The sequence below is a fragment of the Podarcis erhardii genome (assembly GCF_964252035.2).
Source record: "Podarcis erhardii genome assembly, chromosome: 1".
Classification (NCBI taxonomy): domain Eukaryota; kingdom Metazoa; phylum Chordata; class Lepidosauria; order Squamata; family Lacertidae; genus Podarcis; species Podarcis erhardii.
The window spans coordinates 115235918-115257289 of NC_138497.1; the positions used below are offsets into that span (position 1 = coordinate 115235918).

At 45.8% G+C, this 21372-nt stretch overlaps 1 protein-coding gene across 2 annotated transcripts in view; it reads right to left on the minus strand.

Moving 5' to 3' along the window:
- The window catches only part of UBE2E3 (ubiquitin conjugating enzyme E2 E3), a 96089-nt gene that overhangs the window by 53023 nt on the left and 21694 nt on the right, over positions 1 to 21372 (minus strand). Inside the window, exon 4 of one of the 2 annotated variants that reach the window (XM_081849489.1) lies at positions 3266 to 3512. The exons of the other annotated variant lie outside the window; for it this stretch is intronic. Within the exon in view, the coding sequence (XP_081705615.1) occupies positions 3434 to 3512 (79 nt within the window). The 3' untranslated portion in view covers positions 3266 to 3433. Of the gene's footprint in view, positions 1 to 3265; positions 3513 to 21372 lie in introns of those variants that run through there. 2 annotated transcript variants of the gene reach the window in all.

Sequence of the window (21372 nt, forward strand, 5' to 3'; positions counted from 1 at the left end):
CAGTCTCTCACAAATCCATAGCCTTCCCATTCCTCCCGCAAAAAAAGCAATTTCTCTCGCTGCCTCTTTCACATCTCTGCGGGGTGTGGGGGCAGCAGGAACCACAGAAAGCCCCTTTTTACTTTGCTGTTGGTTTTGAACATAACTTTCGAAAAGGAAGCACCAAAAGTACCAAGTCCATTTAAGCAGCAAGTACTATCAGAAAGCATCTTGGAAGAGCATTCCAAAAATGCTTAGATTTGGGGACAAAGGAAGCTCATTGCAACAAGAGCAAGTGGCATTTGCCTGAAATGAATTTTGCCCTTCCACTTACTAGTTGTTCCTAGCACCCATGATTCAAAAATTGAGGTGAGGGAAAGGCACAATACAGTGGTTCATTGTAGGAGGAGGAGGAGGAGGAGGAGGAGGAGGAGGAGGAGGAGGAGAAGAAGAAGAAGAAGAAGAAGAAGTAATAGTAGTAGTAGTAGTTATGTTACAGGTTTTGGCCCAATGCATTGTAACAGTCCCCAAAACTCCCAGCAACTAAAAGCCCTTTCAGTCTAGTCACAAATGAACTGAAGTTGCTCACAGTTGTTCCTCAGTAGTGGGAGAAGATGCTCAGCGGCTTATTGTATTTTTCCATGTATAACGCCCCCATGTATAAGACGACCCCTATTTTTTGGGACTCCAAGAGTTATTGAGCTTTTTGGGGGGGGGGATAGTGATAATAGCTCACCCGCTTGACCAACGCTGCCAATCGCATGCCTTGACAAAACCGCCAATCACCTGCCCAACTGCCACAGCAGCAGCCAATCACCAGCAGGCCTTGCCGCAGCCACCAATCACCTGCCCAATCACCGCTGACAATCTCCTGCTCGCAGCTGCCACCAATTGCCACAGATACACTATCCGTGTATAAGATGCCGCCCAATTTTAAGCATTTTTAATAATAAAAAAATCTTCTTATACACGGAAAAATACTGTAAGTTCTGAAGGCTGTGCCTCAGTTAAGATGCTCAAAAAGAGGCAGGACAAGCTCAGCAGTGGCGGCACTGGTGAGGGCAATAGGGACACTTGAAAAGTATTCAGGGAGGCTATGAAGATGGGGTGGTGAGGGGTGTGGTCTGGGGGGGGGAGTCCTGAGGGCCAAATATAAAGGTCTGGAGGGCTGCATTTGGCCCTGGGACTGAGGTTCCCCACACCTGCTCTTATACGTTCTGTGAAACACAGTTCTCCTTCGGAGATGATGCGGTGCCTTTAGTGTGAGGGGGTCTCGTGGTCTGTAGCAAAAAGTCCTGCAGGGAAGAATTCGGAGTCCTGACTGCCTACTTGGGTCCTCTAATGCCGGCAGAAATAACAGGTAGGCAAGCTGCACCGGCAGAGCCAGAACACGAAGCCAAAAACCAATGAAAACAAGCGAGCATCAAGTTCTAGCAATGAGCAGAATTCCATCCTTTTGTTTAAAAACAGACAAACACTAAAAAGGGGGGGGGGATTTCTTGCCATGCGGGGGCATTAAAGATCAAACTGAAGCTGATGTTGTTGTTTGATTCAATTCCCCATTTTCCTGCAAACTTTAAAATATATGTATATCATGCCTCCAGATCTTTTCTTTTGCAGCACAGCAGTGGCAAGTGCAACTACGCTTCCTCTTTAAGAAAAAATGGAATCAAGGCAGCCAAGGGAGCGGGGAGAGAGAAGGAAGAGCTGTGTTTATGCCGCTTGTAATCCAAGATGGACTGGTGGCCTTCGGTTGCCTTTGCTCTCTAAGGAGAGATACCAGCTGCCTCATTTCTTCCAAACCCTGCTAATAATGGCTGGGCCAAGCAATTCCAACAGAGAGGAGGAAAAAGAGCTGCCCTTCTATCAGAATAAAAAAAGAGTTTAAAAGACCCACTTTGAAACAAGGACAATAATAGCTGTGTAATCTGGTCTTCTCTGTTTTGCTTTGGTTTTCCGCCTCCCTTTTTGGAAATGCACCTTTTCTTTCCTTAAGCAGAGGAATGCTCATTTCACTTCAAGGAGGAAAACTCAAAACCTCGCCGAAAAACGAGCAGTAGGGGCCATATAGCTATCAGGTTCATAGGAAGCTGCCCTATATCAGGGGTCAGGCAAGTTGCCATCGCCAGCTGCCCATTCTCCTCACTGCTTGACAAGACAGCACAAGATGACAAGCCGCTGCATGCAGGAAACCTTTAAGTAGTCACTTGGCAAATGGTCACTTGTAAGAAAGGTCAAAGTCAAGTCAGCTGCAGTACATAATCTCACCCACCCACCCCCGGACAGCCAGCAAAGAAGGAAAGTTAGGGGAGGGGAACTCTCCCAGGCACCCGGCAGCACAACTATGACTAATAATTCCTGACGTATCACCATTCTCACATACGAACCTGCCTGGATTTTGGGTAGAGAGTCTGCATTCTCTGTTAAGGCAGTGTCTGGTGAGCAGCTGTTAACAGGTACCGGTGTACAGGTGCAGGTGTAACACTAAACCATGGCTAAAATAGAGCACTACTGCAACATGCTCCACGTGGGGTTACCTTTGAAGGTGACCTGGAAACTACAACTAATCCAGAATGAGGCAGCTAGACTGGCGACTGAGAGTGGCCACCGAGACCGTATAACACCGGTCCTGAAAGACCTTCATTGGCTCCCAGTACATTTCCAAGCACAATTCAAAGTGTTGGTGCTAACCTTTAAACCCTAAATGGCCTCAGCTCTGTAAACCTGAAGGAGCGTCTCCACCCCCATCATTCAGCCCAGACACTGAGGTCCAGCTCTGAGGGCCTTCTGGCGGTTCCCTCACTGCGAGAAGCCAAGTTACAGGGAACCAGGCAGAGGGCCTTCTCGGTAGTGGTGCCCACCCTGTGGAACGCCCTCCCATCAGATGTCAAGGAAATAAACGACTATCTGACTTTCAGAAGACATCTGAAGGCAGCCCTGTTTAGGGAAGTTTTTAATGTTTGATGTTTTATCGTGTTTTTAAGATTCTGTTGGAAGCCGCCCAAAGTGGCTGGGGAAACACAGCCAGATGGGCGGGGTATAAATAATAAATTATTATAAGAAAAGGGAGGTGGGACCATGCCAGAGAAGGGAAGAAAGCAAAGGGAGTCTGGAATCTGCCCATTTGCAAACCATCATTTGCAGTGAGTCAGCATTAAGCCGGCACCACGTAACAATGGAAAATACATGCCTGTCACTATTCACAGTGTGAAGACCATCTAACAACAGAGGCACATGGACCACAGAATTTTTTTTACATTCATACACCATGCGTGGGAGGCATTCTTTTTTTTTTTTTTTTTTTTTTAGTGATAATGAATGAACAGGGTCACAATCTGAGCCTTTCAACTTCCCTCGCTGCTAATGGCTGCGTTACTTACACAAGGCTAACAGCGCTGCCCACTCTTCCTTCTCCTTTCCTCAGGAGTTTCTGACATCTGAGTTACTACCCTTCTCAACTTTTAAGCCCTTCAGGCGACAAAAAAGAAAGCTGCTGTCTACACTTTAGTTTTACAGTTCCATTAAAGGGTGACCTGCAAACAAAAAAGAAGAAAATCATGGGACTTTAGTATCAAGTGCTGAATGAGTATGAAAAGCAGTCAGTCCACTATGAAGGTGAAAATTCAACCATATGTTCCCTACAATGAAATGAATGAAGGCTAAACATGTTTTTTGCTGATACCATTGACCACAGCATCCTCCTGGAGCATCTCAAGGAGGTGAAGGTAGGCAACTTTGTGCTTCAGTGGTTTCACTCCTCCATCCAGGGCCACTTCCAGAAAGTAGTTATGGAAGGCTACTGCTTAACACCACTGGAGTTGTCTGATGGTGTCGCACAGGGTTCCAGCTTGTCCTCCATCCTATTTAACATATGAAGCTCCTGGGAACTGTCATCAGGAGATCTGGAGTGAAGTGTCATCAATATGCAGATGCCACCCAGCTCCATCTGAAACAGGAGAGGTAGTTCAGGGGTTAATGGTTTGGTGCCTGCAGGCTGTGATAGGCTGGATGGAGGCAAAAAAAAAACAACCCTGAACCTGAATCCTGAAAAGACAGGGGCGTTATGTGCTCCAAGTTCTCACATCCAGAGGGTGTAAAGATGGCCTGTCCTGTCCTCCATCTCCCTGGAAAGAGCAGGTTCACAACTTGTTTCAATTTTGTCCCTGGAGATTCAGGTTGTCAGACCTGAAGTCTTTTTCTAGTGCTGGCTGGTTTATCTATTATGGTACTTTGGGGACAAAGATTGCTTGGCCACAGAATCCCATGCTCTGGTAGCTTCCAGACTGAATTATTGCAATGTGCTCTACATGGGACTACCCTTGAAGATGACTCAGAAAATTCAGCTGCCAGAATTCTGGCCGTGGTTTTTTTTAGAACACATATAACTCAGGTTTTGTTTTTTTAAAAAAAACTTAAGTGTTTAAAAGCCCTAAATGGCTCAGTCCCCAAATATCTGAAATAGTGCGCCCTTCCTTACAATATTTCTTGTGCAGATAGAATTAACAGTGCAATCTGTAAACATAGATACATTAATGTCTTCATTACTATGGCGCTAAAGGTTCACCCCTTTTGATTTTTTAGCACATAAGAAGTGCTTATTCAGAGGCTAAATATCAGACACACATCTTCAAAGTACCATTTTTGTGTCTGTTTGCTGCCATTGTTTTCCCTCAAAGTCCTGCTTCAATTCCACTTTTTAAAAAGGTTCTCCATTCTAGAATGAGCTAGCCTGCACAGGACACCAGAGTTTAGGTTACTTACATGCAGCAATGAGCCCCCAAGTCATCCTGCTGCCCCAACTTGTGTGGAGCATTTAAATGGAAAGTGGAGTTTATGCATAAAAATGATTAAAATCCCTCCATCCTCTTCTTCATGATGAAGAGGGCATGTTTGCAGGCATAATCTCACATTAACTTTCTATAGTTTCTGAGGGATTTGTTACTGTTCCCTGCTGAGTGGAGTGTGTACATGTTTATAAAACAGTGCATATGAATATGTGTGTGTGTGTATATATATATATATATATATACATATACATGCATCTAAAAAATGAATTTCAACAGAAAATATATCCTCCCAATGGGATATATAAAAGTGTGTACATATATGTGTGTTTATATATATATTCATTCTCTCCTTAGTAGGGAAAAAAAGGGAATAAAATACAGCGTTTTCAAAATCCAACACCAAGTTTCTTTATGGCCTTAACTACTCAACAGGCAGTCAAACATATTCCTAGCAGACATAAAACACACTTGGAGGGGAAAGGAAAGGAAAGAAATATACAAAGTTCCTGGCAGAAATGGTTCCAAAGGACAAGTTCTAAGTATTTATACATGCTCTGTGAAGAAATTGTTAGTTATCATGCCCATGGCAAATTTGCACGGCTTTATATAGACTCTCATCTTGCAAAGAGCTGAAGTGGGTGCCAGGGGAGAGGGGAGAGGAAGAGGCATTCAGGTTAATCTCTTTGCCTGTTTGGTCAAACACCGGGGCCACAGGCTAGTTTTAATGAACTGCCAGCAGAAACAGGCAGAAACGCACACCCCTCCAAAAGTATAAATCAACCAGCACTGCTTCCTCCCTGTGAAAAAAAATTGGGAATTCAGAGTTTCCATTCCAGACACATAGATAGAAGGAGCCAAAGCCAAATTTGCAAACGGGAAAACTTAATGCTTTTCCATGGGCCAGTTTAACACTGAACATGCTAATGGGTGTTTTATTCAGCTGCCATCCGCTGCACCAGTCAAACCACAGGGGTGGCTAACTTGTGGCCTTCTTCAGTGTTTCCCAAACACTGCTTTTGGGTTACAGTTCCCATCATCCCTGACCACTGGTCTTGCTAGGTAGGGATGATGGGAGTTGTAGTCCCAAAACAGCTGGAGACCCAAGTTTGGGAAACCCTGCTCTAGGTGTTCCTGGACTACAATTCCCATCATTCCTGACCACTGGCCATGATGGATGGTACTGATGGGACTTAAAGTCCAACAGCTTATGTGGGGCCACTGGTTCCCCATCTAGAAATCGAATCAAAACAGTTCTATTCCACGGTTTATTGTTGTTTATATTTTGAATTAGATATATAGAGGGGCACCAAAATCTTTTAAGTGTTTAGGGCCTCTTAATCCAGCCCCGAGTTGCTCCTACTGTATTTGAAATCTTGGGCAATAGGCAGCTAGCAAATTGGATGCCCAACTGCACTGCGATGGGCAGAAGGATCTGTGGCTGCCTTTTGCACTTCACTTTCTTATTAGTGTCAACATTTTGCTTTTTTTCCCCTTTGCAGCACACATAACACCCTTTATCTCTCCCCTTTTCGACCCCCCTGCGGTTTAACGGATAAGACCCTCATTATCACCACTCAACGGTAACAAATGCATCATAGGGAATAGATGTGGCATGTAGGATGTGGCCATCTGCCATTGCAACAGGAGGGCAACGTGCTCCCCCATCTTTTCGTCCGGGGACTCCTAAATCATGCAAATTGCCTCGCCACGTGCGGCTGCAGATGGATGGGGGCTATTAAGCTGGGGCTCCCCCAAAATGCGACATGCCCACATTTATCAAACAGCCAAGAATGCAGAGGCTGGAAGAGAAGTGGTAGCATTTCCCCAACGCTTGTGAAGTTCAGTCAAACGGAACCACAATTAATGGAGTGTAACTATGACACAAGTCGACATGTGGGACTCAGCAGAGCAGGGTCTATGGGAAGGCGGGTCCCTCCAGAGGCATTTGCTGCTTTCCACGATGCAAAGCAAGACCGGTTGGGTGGTGCGCAAGTGTAAAATGCATTCTTCAAATGAGAAATTACAGGCAGAGGGATCCGCTTTAATCATCTCGGCTTTGAGGGGTGGCAAGGTAGTGGAATTGCAGTAATTTCCCAAGATGAATGCAAGAGGACTGCATCCTCCTTAACCCCATAGGCAACAACTTCCCCCTCCCCCGCCAAAAAAATACAACACCCCAAAATAACCTACGCTAAATGACCAAGTGCTACAACTGCAGCAGGAGACAATTCGGCAAGACAACATGAAATTCTTAGGCGCAGGGTTGGTTTGCATTTGAAACATTTTCAAAATATTGTTTTAGCTGGGCGTAATAGACCACTGTAAGATCTGACACACAGCAAACACAGAGCTTCAATTAAGCAGCTGGCAGGCAGCCAGGCACAGATAAAAAGGCCCAGCCTGTCACTCGCTAGACAATATATATGGCTATTTTGGCAGTCCAAATTGAATGTGATAATTGAGCCATGACGTATTAAAAAGACACATGCTTTCGGAGGGAAGTGTTCTGGAGCTCTCAAAAACTAGATGGCACTTTTCAAACCAAGGCGCGGCGGGACTGAAAAAGGATGCTGAAATCATGATGCAATTCAGCTGGCCGTGTTTCAGTCTCCCAAAGCTACTCTTCATCTAAACAACAAAAACTGGGAATTGGCTGCTGGTGTGTGTGTGTGTGTGTGTGTGTGTGTGTGTGTGTGTGTGTGTGATGCAGAGATGGAAAACCTCAGCTTTTCTGCCTCTCTATATGAGCCCTCACAACTCCCCCTCACAAAGACTCCCCCTCCTTCACTGGCACAGATTCACACGTCAGTGTTTTTGACTATACAATGGTACCTCGGGATGTGAACAGGATCCATTCCAGAGCCCCGTTCGCATCCCGAATGGAATGCAAGATGTGACGGCGCATCTGCATGTGCGGGTCACGTTTTGCCGCTTCCGCGCATGCATGTGATGTCATTTTGAGCGTCTGCGTCTGCGTCTGTGCATGCGAGAGCAGCAAGTAAAGCTCTCCATTACTTCCAGGTTGCCACGGAGCGCAACCCGAAAGCGCTCAACCTGAAGCACATTCAACCCGATGTATGACTGTACAGCGGTACCTCGGGTTACAGACACTTCAGGTTACATACGCTTCAGGTTACAGACTCTGCTAACCCAGAAATATTACCTCGGGTTAAGAACTTTGCTTCAGGATGAGAACATAAATTGCACAGTGGCGGCACAGCAACAGCAGGAGGCCCCATTAGCTAAAGTGGTGCTTCAGATTAAGAACAGTTTCAGGTTAAGAACGGACCTCCAGAACGAATTAAGTTCTTAACCTGAGGTACCACTGTACTTAATTTTACTTTCATTTGTCTGGAATGGCAGACGACTAGCCTGCTGTGTAAAGGTAACAAGTATATTCCTTGTTCTTCCCAACTTTGCTTCCGGCTCGGCCCATGTGGCCCTTGGAACAGTGTTCAAAATTAGCCAGGCGCCAGGCACATTTTGCAGCTGGCTGTTGGCCACTTGCGACCAAGTGAAGATACGTGGGTGCCAGGTTAGCACCTGACATCTCTACCACCTGGAGGTGAATGCCTGGGGATCCTTCGATCTTGCCCGTTTTCACACACTAATACCCCGTCCTGTAGAATTCTATCTCTTATATTTCATCTGCACAATCGGAATGAATTTCAGGAACCAAAACGCTTTTATTGTGCGGCCTGAGCAGGAGCGGTGAAAAATGTTATAGCTAACTGTTGTCGCTTGTCTTCACTTGCCCCACTCCACTGCCCTGCTCACGGTTGTGAAGAATATTCTTATGTTGTGAATGGCCTGTGTCGCCATTACAAAACAGAGGTAGGAATAGGCTAATATATGTGTGGACTGTTCATGGATAAGGTGACTTTTCTACTTCAAGTTCTCAGGAGTTCTAAACCTAGCTCAAGGTTGTCCTCTGAATTAGTCAGATGTTTAACTGATAATCAATCACAGTCAGTCCATCATTTAAAAAATGAGAATTTCCCCCAAATAGCAACTAGACATTCCGTTTTGGCAACTTTAAGCTTGGCTTAAGGAGCCACTGGGACGCGGGTGGCGCTGTGGATTAAACCACAGAGCCTAAGACTTGCCAATCAGAAGGTCGGCGATTCGAATCCCCGCAACGGGGTGAGCTCCCGTTGCTCGGTCTCTGCTCCTGCCAACCTAGCAGTTCGAAAGCGCGTCAAAGTGCAAGTAGATAAATAGGTACCACTCTGGGGGTAAACGGTGTTTCCGTGCACTGCTCTGGTTTGCCAGAAGCGGCTTAGTCATGCTGACCACATGACCCAGAAGCTGTACGCCGTCTCCCTTGGCCAATAAAGCGAGATGAGTGCCGCAACCCGAGTCGGTCACGACTGGACCTAATGGTCAGGGGTCCCTTTACCTTTACGGAGCCATTTGACACCTAGCTTATATATCTGAGTTTCTAACCTTCGAAGGTTCCTCAGAAAGGAAAGCGGCCCTGGCTCCCCAGCCCTGGAATCACCTGAGCTCCTCACAGAATAAGGGCTTAGGATTCTTCATGGCTGGCTTAGCTGCGCTCATAAAGAAACTGCATTCCCACATGCACTATATTTATTTCAAGGATTCACCTTAAAACAACCCAGCGGCTTGCACAGAGAATACATATATCACCAAAGTCGGCGTTGAGAAAACAGATGCAAAACACCACCTGGCTTTTATTTGGTATGCTGTCCTGGCAGAGCACCGCCGTCTCCCTGCGTGGTTTTCATTAAATAATGCAAGGATACAATAATGAAGAAATGCGCTAGAAAAACACAGGGCTTTTGAGTTAACACCAAACAGTTACGCAAAGACTCTGCGTTGCTGCCATTAGCCAAATTTGTCTGCTGAGATGGATGAGTTTCCTTCTGGAATAAGAAGTGCGGGAGAGGCTGGCGCTCACATCCCAATAGGCAATTTAATAAAAAAATAGGCTATAAAAGGACAGTGTGTTAGCTATGGGAAAGTAACAGTGAGTGCGACGGGTGAATAATTCTGTGAATCAAGAAGGCGCAAAGCAACCATGTAAGAATACAAGAAAAGCCAGGGGTTTTTTTGAGCAGGAACTGAGTTCTTTTACCTTTTTCAAAGTTCTTTTTTTTGGGGGGGGGTCCGAGGCGGGGAGGACTGGAATACACCCAATGCCTGAGCCAAAAATCCACCTATATCTGTAATCAATAAAGTTGTGGCCATTTCTAATCCAGATCATTGTCTGCTTGAGTTTATTCATCACAGCTTACATTTAGCCACTACAAGGGGTGTGGGTGTTTGGCAGTGAGACTGGGCCCACAATAAGCAAGCAAGCAAACAAACAAGCAACTTCGTGGTGAGTTCCCCCACCTTTTTGTCCAGGGAAAAAAAGCCCTGAGAAAAGCCCTGAGGCATCAGGCAGAAGGTCCATCTGATCCGACACTCTAGTGGCTAACCAGATGCCCACCAGAAGGACCTGCAAGCAACAGCCTTCTGCTCACATGCAATGGCCCAGAAACTGACATTGGCAGGCAATACTGCCTGGGACAGCAGAGGCAGAAGATGGCTATTGTGGCTAAGAGCCATCGAGGGGGCAGCTGATGCCATGAAGCCCCCAACCACGAGGCAACTACACTGGCTCAATTGACTGCTCCGATGTGTTGTGGGCATGCAGGACAGCCTCTTCACGCAGCCCGCCCTCTTCCAAAAAAGGTGCCAAAGTTGTCCGTGATCTGTCACAGCGTTCAAATGACATTTCAAAATGCCAGGCTGCCTGGGCACCATATCCTCCAAAACAGTCACAGACCATTTTTTTCCATGTGTGGCCACACTGAGACTATGACCCTGCAACCGAGGTGGGGGCTCTCAATTAAAATTTGCTAAAAGGCTAGAATAAAAATCCCAGTTTAGCTGTTGAAACTATGTCTAACAGCACTGTCCCAAAAACATATTGCTCATCTGCTGCCATGTATATCTTTTGCCAACAATAAGTGCAGGTATGAACACTGCCGTTGAAAGGTTGCATTCTTCAGGATGCTAGCTTTTGTGTCCTGTTCCTCATGCTGTCTGGGGCTGCTGGGAGTTGTAGTTCAATCCACCGAGAGGGCACCAGGTTGGCAAAGGCTAGTGTAGGCATCCCTGAGTTACAAAGGTATCAGACGGGTTCCCACGCTCCTAGCATGGTGCTGCCACATTTGCACAAACCTGATTATTTTCTGCAAGGATTAAACAAAGACTGGATAGCTCAGCTGGTTAAGAGCTTGATGCTCAGAACACCAAGGTTGCAGGTTCAATCCCTGAATGGGATGGCTGCATATTCCTGCATTGAAAGGGGTTGGGCTACATGATCATCGGGGTCCCTTCCAACTCTGCAATTCTATTATTCTATGACATACACACAAATGCATGTTCAGGAAAGCACACTTGTTGATAAGGAGGCCATCCGTCTGTGATGCTTTCTAAGATTAGCGTCACTAAACTGGAACAGCTAACAACATATGGAAGCACAAAGCAGCAGCACACAGAGAAACCATGGCAAAGCTATTTATTTTCTTGGCATCTGAGTCCACACGAGGTTGCTAAAAAACACAAATACACAAAGCAGTGTCTTCCACTGTCAGCAAAGGACAAAGGCATCCAAATCCAAACACTGGGGCCAATCTAAAGCAAAGCTCAGAGGGGAGGGGAAATTTTATTTCTGCGTGTCATTCCTTGGTCTCCCCAAGGAAACGGCAAGCTCAGAACTGCTGGAATTTAAACAACAGCTGGGGGAAGAGGTAGGGCAGAGGACACCTTCAAATCGGGACGTGGAAACTGAAGCAACTGCATCCAGGGCCCACAACATTAACGGGAAAGGGCCGAGATTTTATTAGGAATTTGTGGAAGCGAAAACAAGGGCTTAATAGGAACCAGGAAGCATACGACTTGCAGATGATAATAATTTGAATTCCTCTCCTCTCCAGACAGAGACTCTAAAGTTGGTGAAGGGTGTGTTCATTCTCGCAGCGAGGGGGGCGTTCCGAAAGAGCGCCGGGGGAATGGCACACTTTCCGCAGAAAACTAGGAATGAAAACGTGGCTGCAAAAGAGCTGCGCAGCTGCTGCGAGAGGACGGAGAGCTGGGAAAGGCTGCTAACATTATTGCCTATTTGCGTCTTGCCCTTGCTGTGCCACTTCCACTTCGCCGCTGGAGCACTCCCAGTCAATATTTCAGCCCATTCAGAACGGGAGCGCCAAGCACTTCACTCGGCATCCCTTCCTTCTCCGGAAACAGTTGTGAGTGCTAACCAGTTTTAGAAACTCAGGCGTATAAGCTAGGCGCCGAATGGCTCCTTGAACCAGGGTTGCAGTCACCAAAACGATATGCCTGCTTGCCGTTTTGGGGTTCAAACATCGTACTTTTCGGTACGTCTTTTTGCTTCCTGAAATTCCCTCTGATGGTGCAGATAAAATATAATGGATGGAATTCTATGGGATCTGTTGCTAGTGTGTGAAAGCAGTCAAGATCTGAGGATCCACAGGCATGCACCTCCAGATGGTGGAGACGTCTTGGATCACAGAATTGTAGAGTTGCTACAATTGAGAGTTGCTTGAACCTGAGGATCAATTAGTCCAACCCCCTGCAAAGCAGCTGTCCCACATGGGGATTGAACCTGCAACCTTGGTATTACCAGCACCATGCTCTAATCAACTGAGCTATCCGGCAGTCTGCTATCCATCCTGGCGCCCAGGCATCTTCACTTGGTCACAGGAGGCAAATTTCAAACGCTGGTGCTAACGCAACCGCTAGGAAGTGAGATCTCTTACACAGTTTCATCTGTAGACAACAGACCGCCCATTCATTTGCAAACTCTTGCGGGAAAGAAATAAGGGGTTTCATTGGTAAATTGACCGGCACTTAACTAACAGGGCTGAGGACAATTGAAGGTGTGGGACTCTTGAAGAGATGACCTCTCAACAGGCTGCATAGGCTGACTTCTTTTTCCCTGTTCAGAACTTGGCGAAAAAGCAATTATTTCTTTCTCTTAAGCGTAAAAAGAAAAAAGAAAAAGCCAAGGGCCACATTTCCTTCTGGGCTATGTCCCAAAGGCCAGGTGAGCAGGTCCAGGAGGGAAGCGAGTGTAGGAATAAAAATTGTACATTTGGCTGGTTTCCACAGAGTCTCACACACTTTAACCTCCATACAGGCAAGCAAGAGGCGTTATCAAAGTTCATGGGCACATTCTAGTCAGGTAAAAACTCTCAAGGAGGATGTGAAGTTAAGGTAGGTAAAGGGACATGGCTGAAGACGGAATGTGGCCTAGGGAGAGTCCCCTTATTTATATAGTAACATCTGCTTACCACTTTTTCTTCTCTGTTTCTGACTTCCTCAACACCAGCTTTGCAAGGAGCTGCTGGTGTTGGCACTGGCCCAACCAAAATGCTACGGCGATGGCATAGCTAGGGCACAGGGCAGGCTGTGGCACTGAGGCCTACCTGAAAGTGGTCCAAGGCCTATAGGCAATGTCCTGGCACACTGCATGAGTAAAAACGCGGTAAAGATTATATAGCATTAATTGCGCACAAGGCCTCTTCCCAGCGCTAAAGCGCTATAACAATAAAACATTATTTCTGAGTCCATCTGCCTCCCCCTTGCCTAATGCTCAGCCTGTCTGCGAACGCGTTTGTCAGCCGCTGCCGTAAAAAATGATTATGTAAGACTACTGCTATTACTGCAAATTCAACATCTATTTTGGCTTAAATATAACTTAACAGCTAGAGAAACAAGGCACTGCATCAGCCTAATTCTGCATTACAATTCTGCCTTAAGGTGATACAAGTAAACTGCAATCCTTTAATGCTTTAATATCAAACATTTTCCAACCTTCTGCCGACTGAAACAGCATGAAGCATAAACAATTTAAGGCAGGAGTCTTCCCTCCCCCTCTCTTTGGTTAGGTATATACCCACGTTCTCTACTTTTGACATAAAACCCCAGTCTTTTTTCAATGGAGTTATATTTATTTGGCACTGTAGACCAGAGCTTTCCAAACTTTCCATGTTGGCAACTCGCTTTTTAGACATGCATCATTTCATGACATAGTAATTCAGTTTTACTAGCAACCCGGAGGTTCAGCTAACCCCTTTCCAGCCCCGGGAGGAGTGCAGGGAGTGTTCGCGCGACACACCTACACACTGTAGCCAACACAGTGTCGTGACACACAGTTTGGAAAGCTCTGCTATAGACAGCAGGGGAAAGGCATGTGATAAATTATTTTAATATCTAACTTAAATAAATGATGGGAGAAATAAGCTCATGGTATCTAACACTAAAGTCTGTCCTGACATTAACATGTTTGTATCTCAGGCTAGTCTTCATTGCTCATATCTACTCTAATAGCCTCAAAGCAAAGGGAGATGTTTGGTCTTCCAAGTCTAATGACATCAACTGGAAACCAGCCAGGGGCGAGTAAAAATTGCCCCCAGATATCCAGTGTGGAGTAGGTTTCCCCTCTATCCCTTTCTATCCCACAGGAGAGCCAGTGTGGTGTAGTGGTTAAGAGCGGTAGACTCGTAATCTGGGGAACCGGGTTCGCGTCTCCGCTCCTCCACATGCAGCTGCTGGGTGACCTTGGGCCAGTCACACTTCTCTGAAGTCTCTCAGCCCCACTCACCTCACAGAGTGTTTGTTGTGGGGGAGGAAGGGAAAGGAGAATGTTAGCTGCTTTGAGACTCCTTCGGGTAGTGATAAAGCGGGATATCAAATCCAAACTCTTCTTCTCTTCTTCTTCTTTCCCCAACTATCAAAAGCTATATACAAGCAAGTGACTAGTAAAAAGAAATGTGTGGACTAATAATTTTAATGGGCTTGTTTACGAGGTAGCAGCATCCTTACACCAACATTCAGTCCTGGACTTACAACTCAGGCAAGTTCAAACTCTTTACCTGGAGTGAATCCTTTCCATTGACCCCTCAGCCAGGGATTGCTGAGTGTCTACCATGGAATCCTTCGTTGCATTTAGCATAAGAAGAGCCTTGCCTATTGGGTCAGTGGCCCATCTAGTCAAGAATTCTTAGGGACCTTGCCATATTTCAAAAAGAGGAAATCTGGAGGAAATCCGCCAAATTCTAGGGTTGCCATGCATCCAGATTTCCCCGGACATGAAAGCGATTCCCACCCAGACCCTGTTTCCGACGGCCGAATCCCAGCTGTGTCCAGTAAAATTCTGGAGGTATGGCAACCCTAAGCATACTGCTCTCGCAGAAGCCAACGAGATGCCCATGGGAAGCCTGCAAACAGGACCTAAGCGCAACAACACTCTCCTCACCTGTAGCTTCCAACCACTGCATTCTGCTTCCGGCAAGTGGAGACAGAACATAGCATGGCTAGTTATCCTCTGGGAATGTTCCTGAGTCCCCTTTAAAACCATCCAAGTTGGCAGTCACCGCTGCCTCTTATCCGAATGAATCCTATAGTTTAACTATGTGCCTTGTGAATAAGTACTTTTGTCTGTACTGAATCTTCCAACATTCAGCTTCACTAAACTAATAGGATGCCCATGAGTTGTGTTGCTCTAATATACATAATTGTGTCTGCAACAGTGTTCAAAATTAGCCAGGCGCCAGGCACGTTTTGCAACTGGCGCAGGTCCAATTGCGACCAACTGCGGAGATCTCTGGATAACAAGAGGTCACTTAAGAAAAAGATCTGAAATATTGTCACTGAAGCTTGAATTTGTTTTATTCCGGATTGTTTTGTTTGATGTTTTAATGTGTAGCAAAACGCTTTGAGATATGTTCTTTAAAATACAAAGCGGTATAGAAACAACAACAACAACAACAGTCCACAGCAAAACAAAAACGGTGCCTAGGCATTCCATTGTGGTGACCGTAATCCAGGTTTAAGGCTCCATTTGGCGATTTTATATATATATATATATATATATATATATATATATATATATATATATATATGAGAGTTTGTCACGCTGGTTCTGGAGATTCCTGACAAAAGTCACTTGCATTCCAGGGTTGCAGGACTGCCATTCCTGCCCTAATAAACTCCCAAGGAGCCTCATGTTCCCTGTGTGGTGAAGTGTAGTGTAATGTTAGTGTGCTGTCGAGAGTGTTGGGAGCAGAAATTGGGAAAGCAAGGTTCAACTCTCCACCCGGCCCCGAAGCTCACTGGGTGACCTTTGGCCAGTCACTGTTCTCTCGGGGCAATCTATCTCACAAGGTTCTTGTGAGGATGAAATGAGGGGGAGACCCACATACACCACCGTGGGGGAAATGGGAAGACAAATGTGATAAATAGCTATATAAGCAAACAGTTTTATCCACTGAAAGAAAGAAATCTAGGGAGTTTTAAAAATGCTAAATGCTCAGATCCTACAGATATATATCACTTGAGTGTGTGTGTGTGTGTGTGTGTGTGTGAGAGAGAGAGAGAGAGAGAGAGAGAGAGAGAGAGAGAGATTACAGTGGAACCTCGGGTTAAGTACTTAATTTGTTCTGGAGGTCTGTACTTAACCTGAAACTGTTCTTAACCTGAAGCACCACTTTAGCTAATGGGGCCTCCTGCTGCCGCTGTGCCGCCAGAGCACAATTTCTGTTCTTATCCTGAAGCAAAGTTCTTAACCTGAAGCACTATTTCTAGGTTAGCGGAGTGTGTAACCTGAAGCGTATGTAACCTGAAGCGTATGTAACCTGAAGCGTATGTAACCTGAGGTACCACTGTACCCGAGATTCATTCAGATAGGATGAAGTGAACACTCTTTGGGCATATTGTGTAGCAGAAATTCATCAGGCAAGGAGCAAATCTCAAAAGCTGCTGCTACTTTGTCTCTTCCGTTGCGTGGTTTCGTTTTCAGTTTATTTAAAAAAGTTGGTGGGGGAAAATGTTCACGTGCCTATGTGCGTGTACAAACAGAGTGGAGGAGACTTGCCCTACTCTCTGGCAGAAAACACTTCCTGTAGTTACCGCTTGCTGTTACGCTTTACAACATTCCAAGTCAAGCTCATTGCCCGAGGAAAACGGCCTTCCCCTCCCCACCTGGTCTGCCCAACCCTTTGATAACAGACACGACACACCAGACTCCCAAGCCAGTGGTTCTGTTGCCGTCTTGCAAACACTCCATTTGCCCGGCTGCAAGCTAGAGGGTATACATATACATATACATATACACACACACAAACACACACACCTATATACAAAGACAGACACGCCACTATCCGATTCCGCACCCAAGGGATTGAGCACCCTTTTCTCTTTGCCCGGGGATTTCATTTCAGCAACAAAGACCTCGTCGCCACTATCCCTTTGGAGCAGAATAAAGCTGCAAATCAGTCAAGCAAGGCTAGGGTGCAGGGAGCTTCCTCCAAATAAATCATTGGTGTGCTCATGAGCTTTGGTGTACCTATCCTAGCCTTTGCTCTATGAACGTTAGTCTCCAATGAGATGGAGGCTGGGAAGGGCGGAGGGGGGAGAGAGAGAGAGAGAGAGAGAGAGAGAGAGAGAGAGAGAGAGAGAGAGAACGAGAACCATCTGATCATCACCCACAAGGCTATTTGCTTCCAAGCGCGAGCCAACAGTAGAGACATCCATTCTTCCCCTTCTTTCTTGCTGTTACAGGGATTCATGCTTCTAATAATCTACCGCCCCAACGTATTTTAACTCCAGACTCAGCAAACAAAGAGATACGTCTCATTTTCCATCATATGTACCGTGGGTTGCAAGGAAGAGATCAAGGCACTGGGGGCAGCGGGATATGAAGTCAAAAGCCCGTTGCAAACGCATGGAAGAATAATTTTATTTGGATAGCTAGTCAGCTTGTAAATTAATCTGCCTGGGGAAAAGAAAATCCAGCAAGGAATGCCCTTTAAATCCAACGGATTCTTTCATTCTCAGTGATTTCGAGGGGACTCAAGCAAGCCTAACTCTGACTAACTATGCTAGATAAGGATGACCATTTTTCACAGACGTCAGGAAGAAAGTATGGAGCTATCGTTGCTCAATACCGCACTGTAACTGAGCCTAAATGCACACAGCTGATGCACATCTTCCCCTGTTTAACTCTGCCTCTGATTCCCTTTCCTTCATCTCTAGACTGTTAAACCCCTTGAGGTGGGGACCCATTGAGCTCTGTAAAGTGGCTTCTACACAGATGGCACTACAAAGATATTTAATTACCATCCTATATAAAAACATAAAGTGACCCCTGACCATTAGGTCCAGTCGTGGTCGACTCTGGGGTTGCGGCGCTCATCTCGCTTTATTGGCCGAGGGAGCCGGCGTACAGCTTCCGGGTCATGTGGCCAGCATGACTAAGCCACTTCTGGCGAACCAGAGCAGCGCACGGAAACACTGTTTACCTTCCCACCGGAGCGGTACCTATTTATCTACTTGCACTTTGATGTGCTTTTGAACTGCTAGGTGGGCAGGAGCAGGGACCGAGCAACGGGAGCTCACCCCGTCGTGGGGATTCAAACTGCCGACCTTCTGATCGGCAAGTCCTAGGCTCTGTGGTTTAACCCACAGCGCCACCCGCGTCCCTACCATCCTATATACACATGCACAAATGTTCATTTTTGTTCAGAGTGCTGCAGAAACACGCAGATCTGCTTAATCGGAGACCACAGCCAAGATAGAAAACGTGCAGAAACAGGTTTGCCCCAAAGCCACAGGAGAGTTCCCAAGTTACATGCAACAAGTGTCCAATCTGTGAACGCAAATAGTTGAGCTGTACACTCACATATGTGGGATACGCGGGTGGCACTGTGGTCTAAACCACTGAGCTTCTTGGGCTTGCCGATCAGAAGGTCAGCGGTTCGAATCCCCATGACGGAGTGAGCTCCCGTTGCTCTGTCCCTGCTCCTGCCAACCTAGCAGTTCGAAAGCATGCCAGTGCAAGTAGATAAAGAGGTACCGCTCTGGCGGAAAGGTAAACAGCGTTTCCGTGCGCTGCTCTGGTTTTGCCAGAAGCGGCTTAGTCATGCTGGCCACATGACCTGGAAAAACTGTCTGCAGACGAAACGCCGGCTCCCTCAGCCTGTAAACCAAGATCAGCGCCGCAACCCCAGAGTTGTCTGCGACTGGACTTAACGGTCAGGGGTCCTTTACCTTTACCATTTTACACTCATATGGCTATTCACATGTAACATTCAATGAGTTTACAGTTTAGGTTTGTTCACACTGAAGCTGTCTCTACACATGTACAAGTATTTGTGTGGGGAAAGTATACACTTGCTGATCTGCACAGCTCAACCATCTTGTATGCAGGTAAACTTGTGCAAAAGACATAGACCAATGAAGATAAAACTTAAGACAATGATTACTGCACACCAGAACTGAAACACACGTACAAGACACATCCTGTGTACTGAATTCTATGCAACAATTATTTATTAAAGCACAGTCCCAAACATATTTACCCAGGAATAAGCGCCACTGAAGTCAGTGAGATTTGCTTCTAAATAGGCATTTATAGACTTCAGCTGCAAGGTGCACAGCTAACCAGTATGGGGAGGATTTTTGCACAGTCTGGTTTTACATATGAAAGATAGATGTCAATCAATCTTGAAGTGAAATGGAAGGCTGGTATTAAGCACGGATTTGAAACAAGCTTTGAAAATGCTAAACTGTGTGGCTTTTCTCATTTTTCTGGCCAACTATCACCCAGCAGATAGTGTACTTATCTAAAAGGTTCATTTCCAAAGGTTAGAGTCTCTCACCCCAAGCCCTTCTTCTGAAAAAAGAGGCGAATGGTGACCCACCTCACAGGCTTGTTGTAAACAAGAAGCAGTGTTTGACTTCATTTGCTCTGCCCATGGAGAGAGGATCAAATTAGGAAAGAATCTGTCTTTGGCATTCTTTCAAGCAAAAATATGGGATTAGGATACTGAGGAATGGGTTCCCTTTTGTGAGCAGAATGCTTTCTGTGTATCTTCCAAATCTCCCTCTTAATCATTTGCCTTGGGCCTACTCACAAAATATATCAGATGTTTTCTCAAAGTACTCAGTGACAGATCCGGAGCCCAGCCTTGAGCTCACAAGTTCAGACAACTGTGAGGAGAAGTGAGCAATCAAGCCCGGAGACCACTCATTTTAAAAAAATAAACACTTGCTGGATTGTGTATCTTGGTTGTTTGCTTCTTGCATGGCCAACTCTAGGCTCTTTCTTTATCCCTCTCGAAAAACAATCTCATCAAACTTTACAAACTCAATGATTGAGGCTAGAACCCTGTAGACCCGTGCCTGGGAGTGAGTCCCACTGAACTCAGCAGGACTTCCTTCTGTGTAGTCATATAAGATAAAGGTAAAGGTAAAGGTAAAGGGACCCCTGACCATTAGGTCCAGCCGTTTACCTTCCCACTGGAGTGGTACCTATTTATCTACTTGCACTTTGACATGCTTTCTAACTGCTAGGTTGGCAGGAGCAGGGACCAAGCAACAGGAGCTCACCCCGTCACGGGGATTCGAACCACGACCTTCTGATCGGCAAGTCCTAGGCTCTGTGGTTTAACCCACAGCGCCACCCGTGTCCCTGTCATATAAGATAGGTTTGTGCAATAACACGCAAAGCACCTCTTATAGTTCTGGTCTAAAGTGCAATCCAATTCATCTCCATTTACTCAAGAGTAGCCCCACTATGTTAAATGAAGCTTACTCCCTAGTGCTCGACTAGGATCAGAGAGACTTAGTTTTTCATAATTAATGTTTTTATATTCTGTTGGAAGCTGCCCCAAGTGGTTGGGGCAACCCAGTCAGAAGGCCAGGGCACAAAAAATATTATTATTATTATTATTATTATTATTATTATTATTATTATTATTACCACCCTGCAGGGTTGTTGGGAGGTTAAAATGGGGAAGGCGAGACACATGTATGCCAGCGTGAGCTCCTTGGGAATAAATGAAACAAACAAACAAACAAACAGTCTGAGAGCCATTTTTCAGAAAAAGGTATTTTAACAAAGCCACCACTCATTTTCAGGTCACACTTTTAATAGAAATGATGTGCAGAGCAACACAGACACATTTATTGTGGCATCCCCCATCTTCATCCCCAGCAGCTTCATGTCAACATAATCCTATATAAACAACCACTCATTTATCCCTGCATGCCATTACCTGAGCATTAAGTGGAGTGATTCTTTAAAGCCAGGATCTGAGGCCTACACACACACACATGTAAATTCTAAATATATCAGAATCCAAAAAACAAAACAAAACTGCAAACAGCTCAGGGGTGCTTTATTTATTTAAAGATATTTAACCTTGCATTCAGTCTGAGGACACTCCATGCAACTAACGCCATCAGTGATGAAATGAAAATGAAAAGCGAGAACAAACACAGCCAATTTCAGACTGCATAAAAACAACCAAAGCACAGAACAGGAACTGCAAAGGTGCAGAGCATAAGGTTCTTAATCTCAGGGTCTTGGGTTCGAGTCGAGCCGCACATTGGGCAAAAGAATCCTGCACTGCAGGGGATGGGCTTCTGACTCCACAATTCTCGACTGACTCCAGCCTGTCTGAAAAAAGCCACTTATAAGCCGCTCACCAAAAGGCGAGTGGCAAATGATGAGGCTCCATCTCTGGAGAGGGTTTGGCACAGCCAAAACGGCAGAACTGAGAAAGTC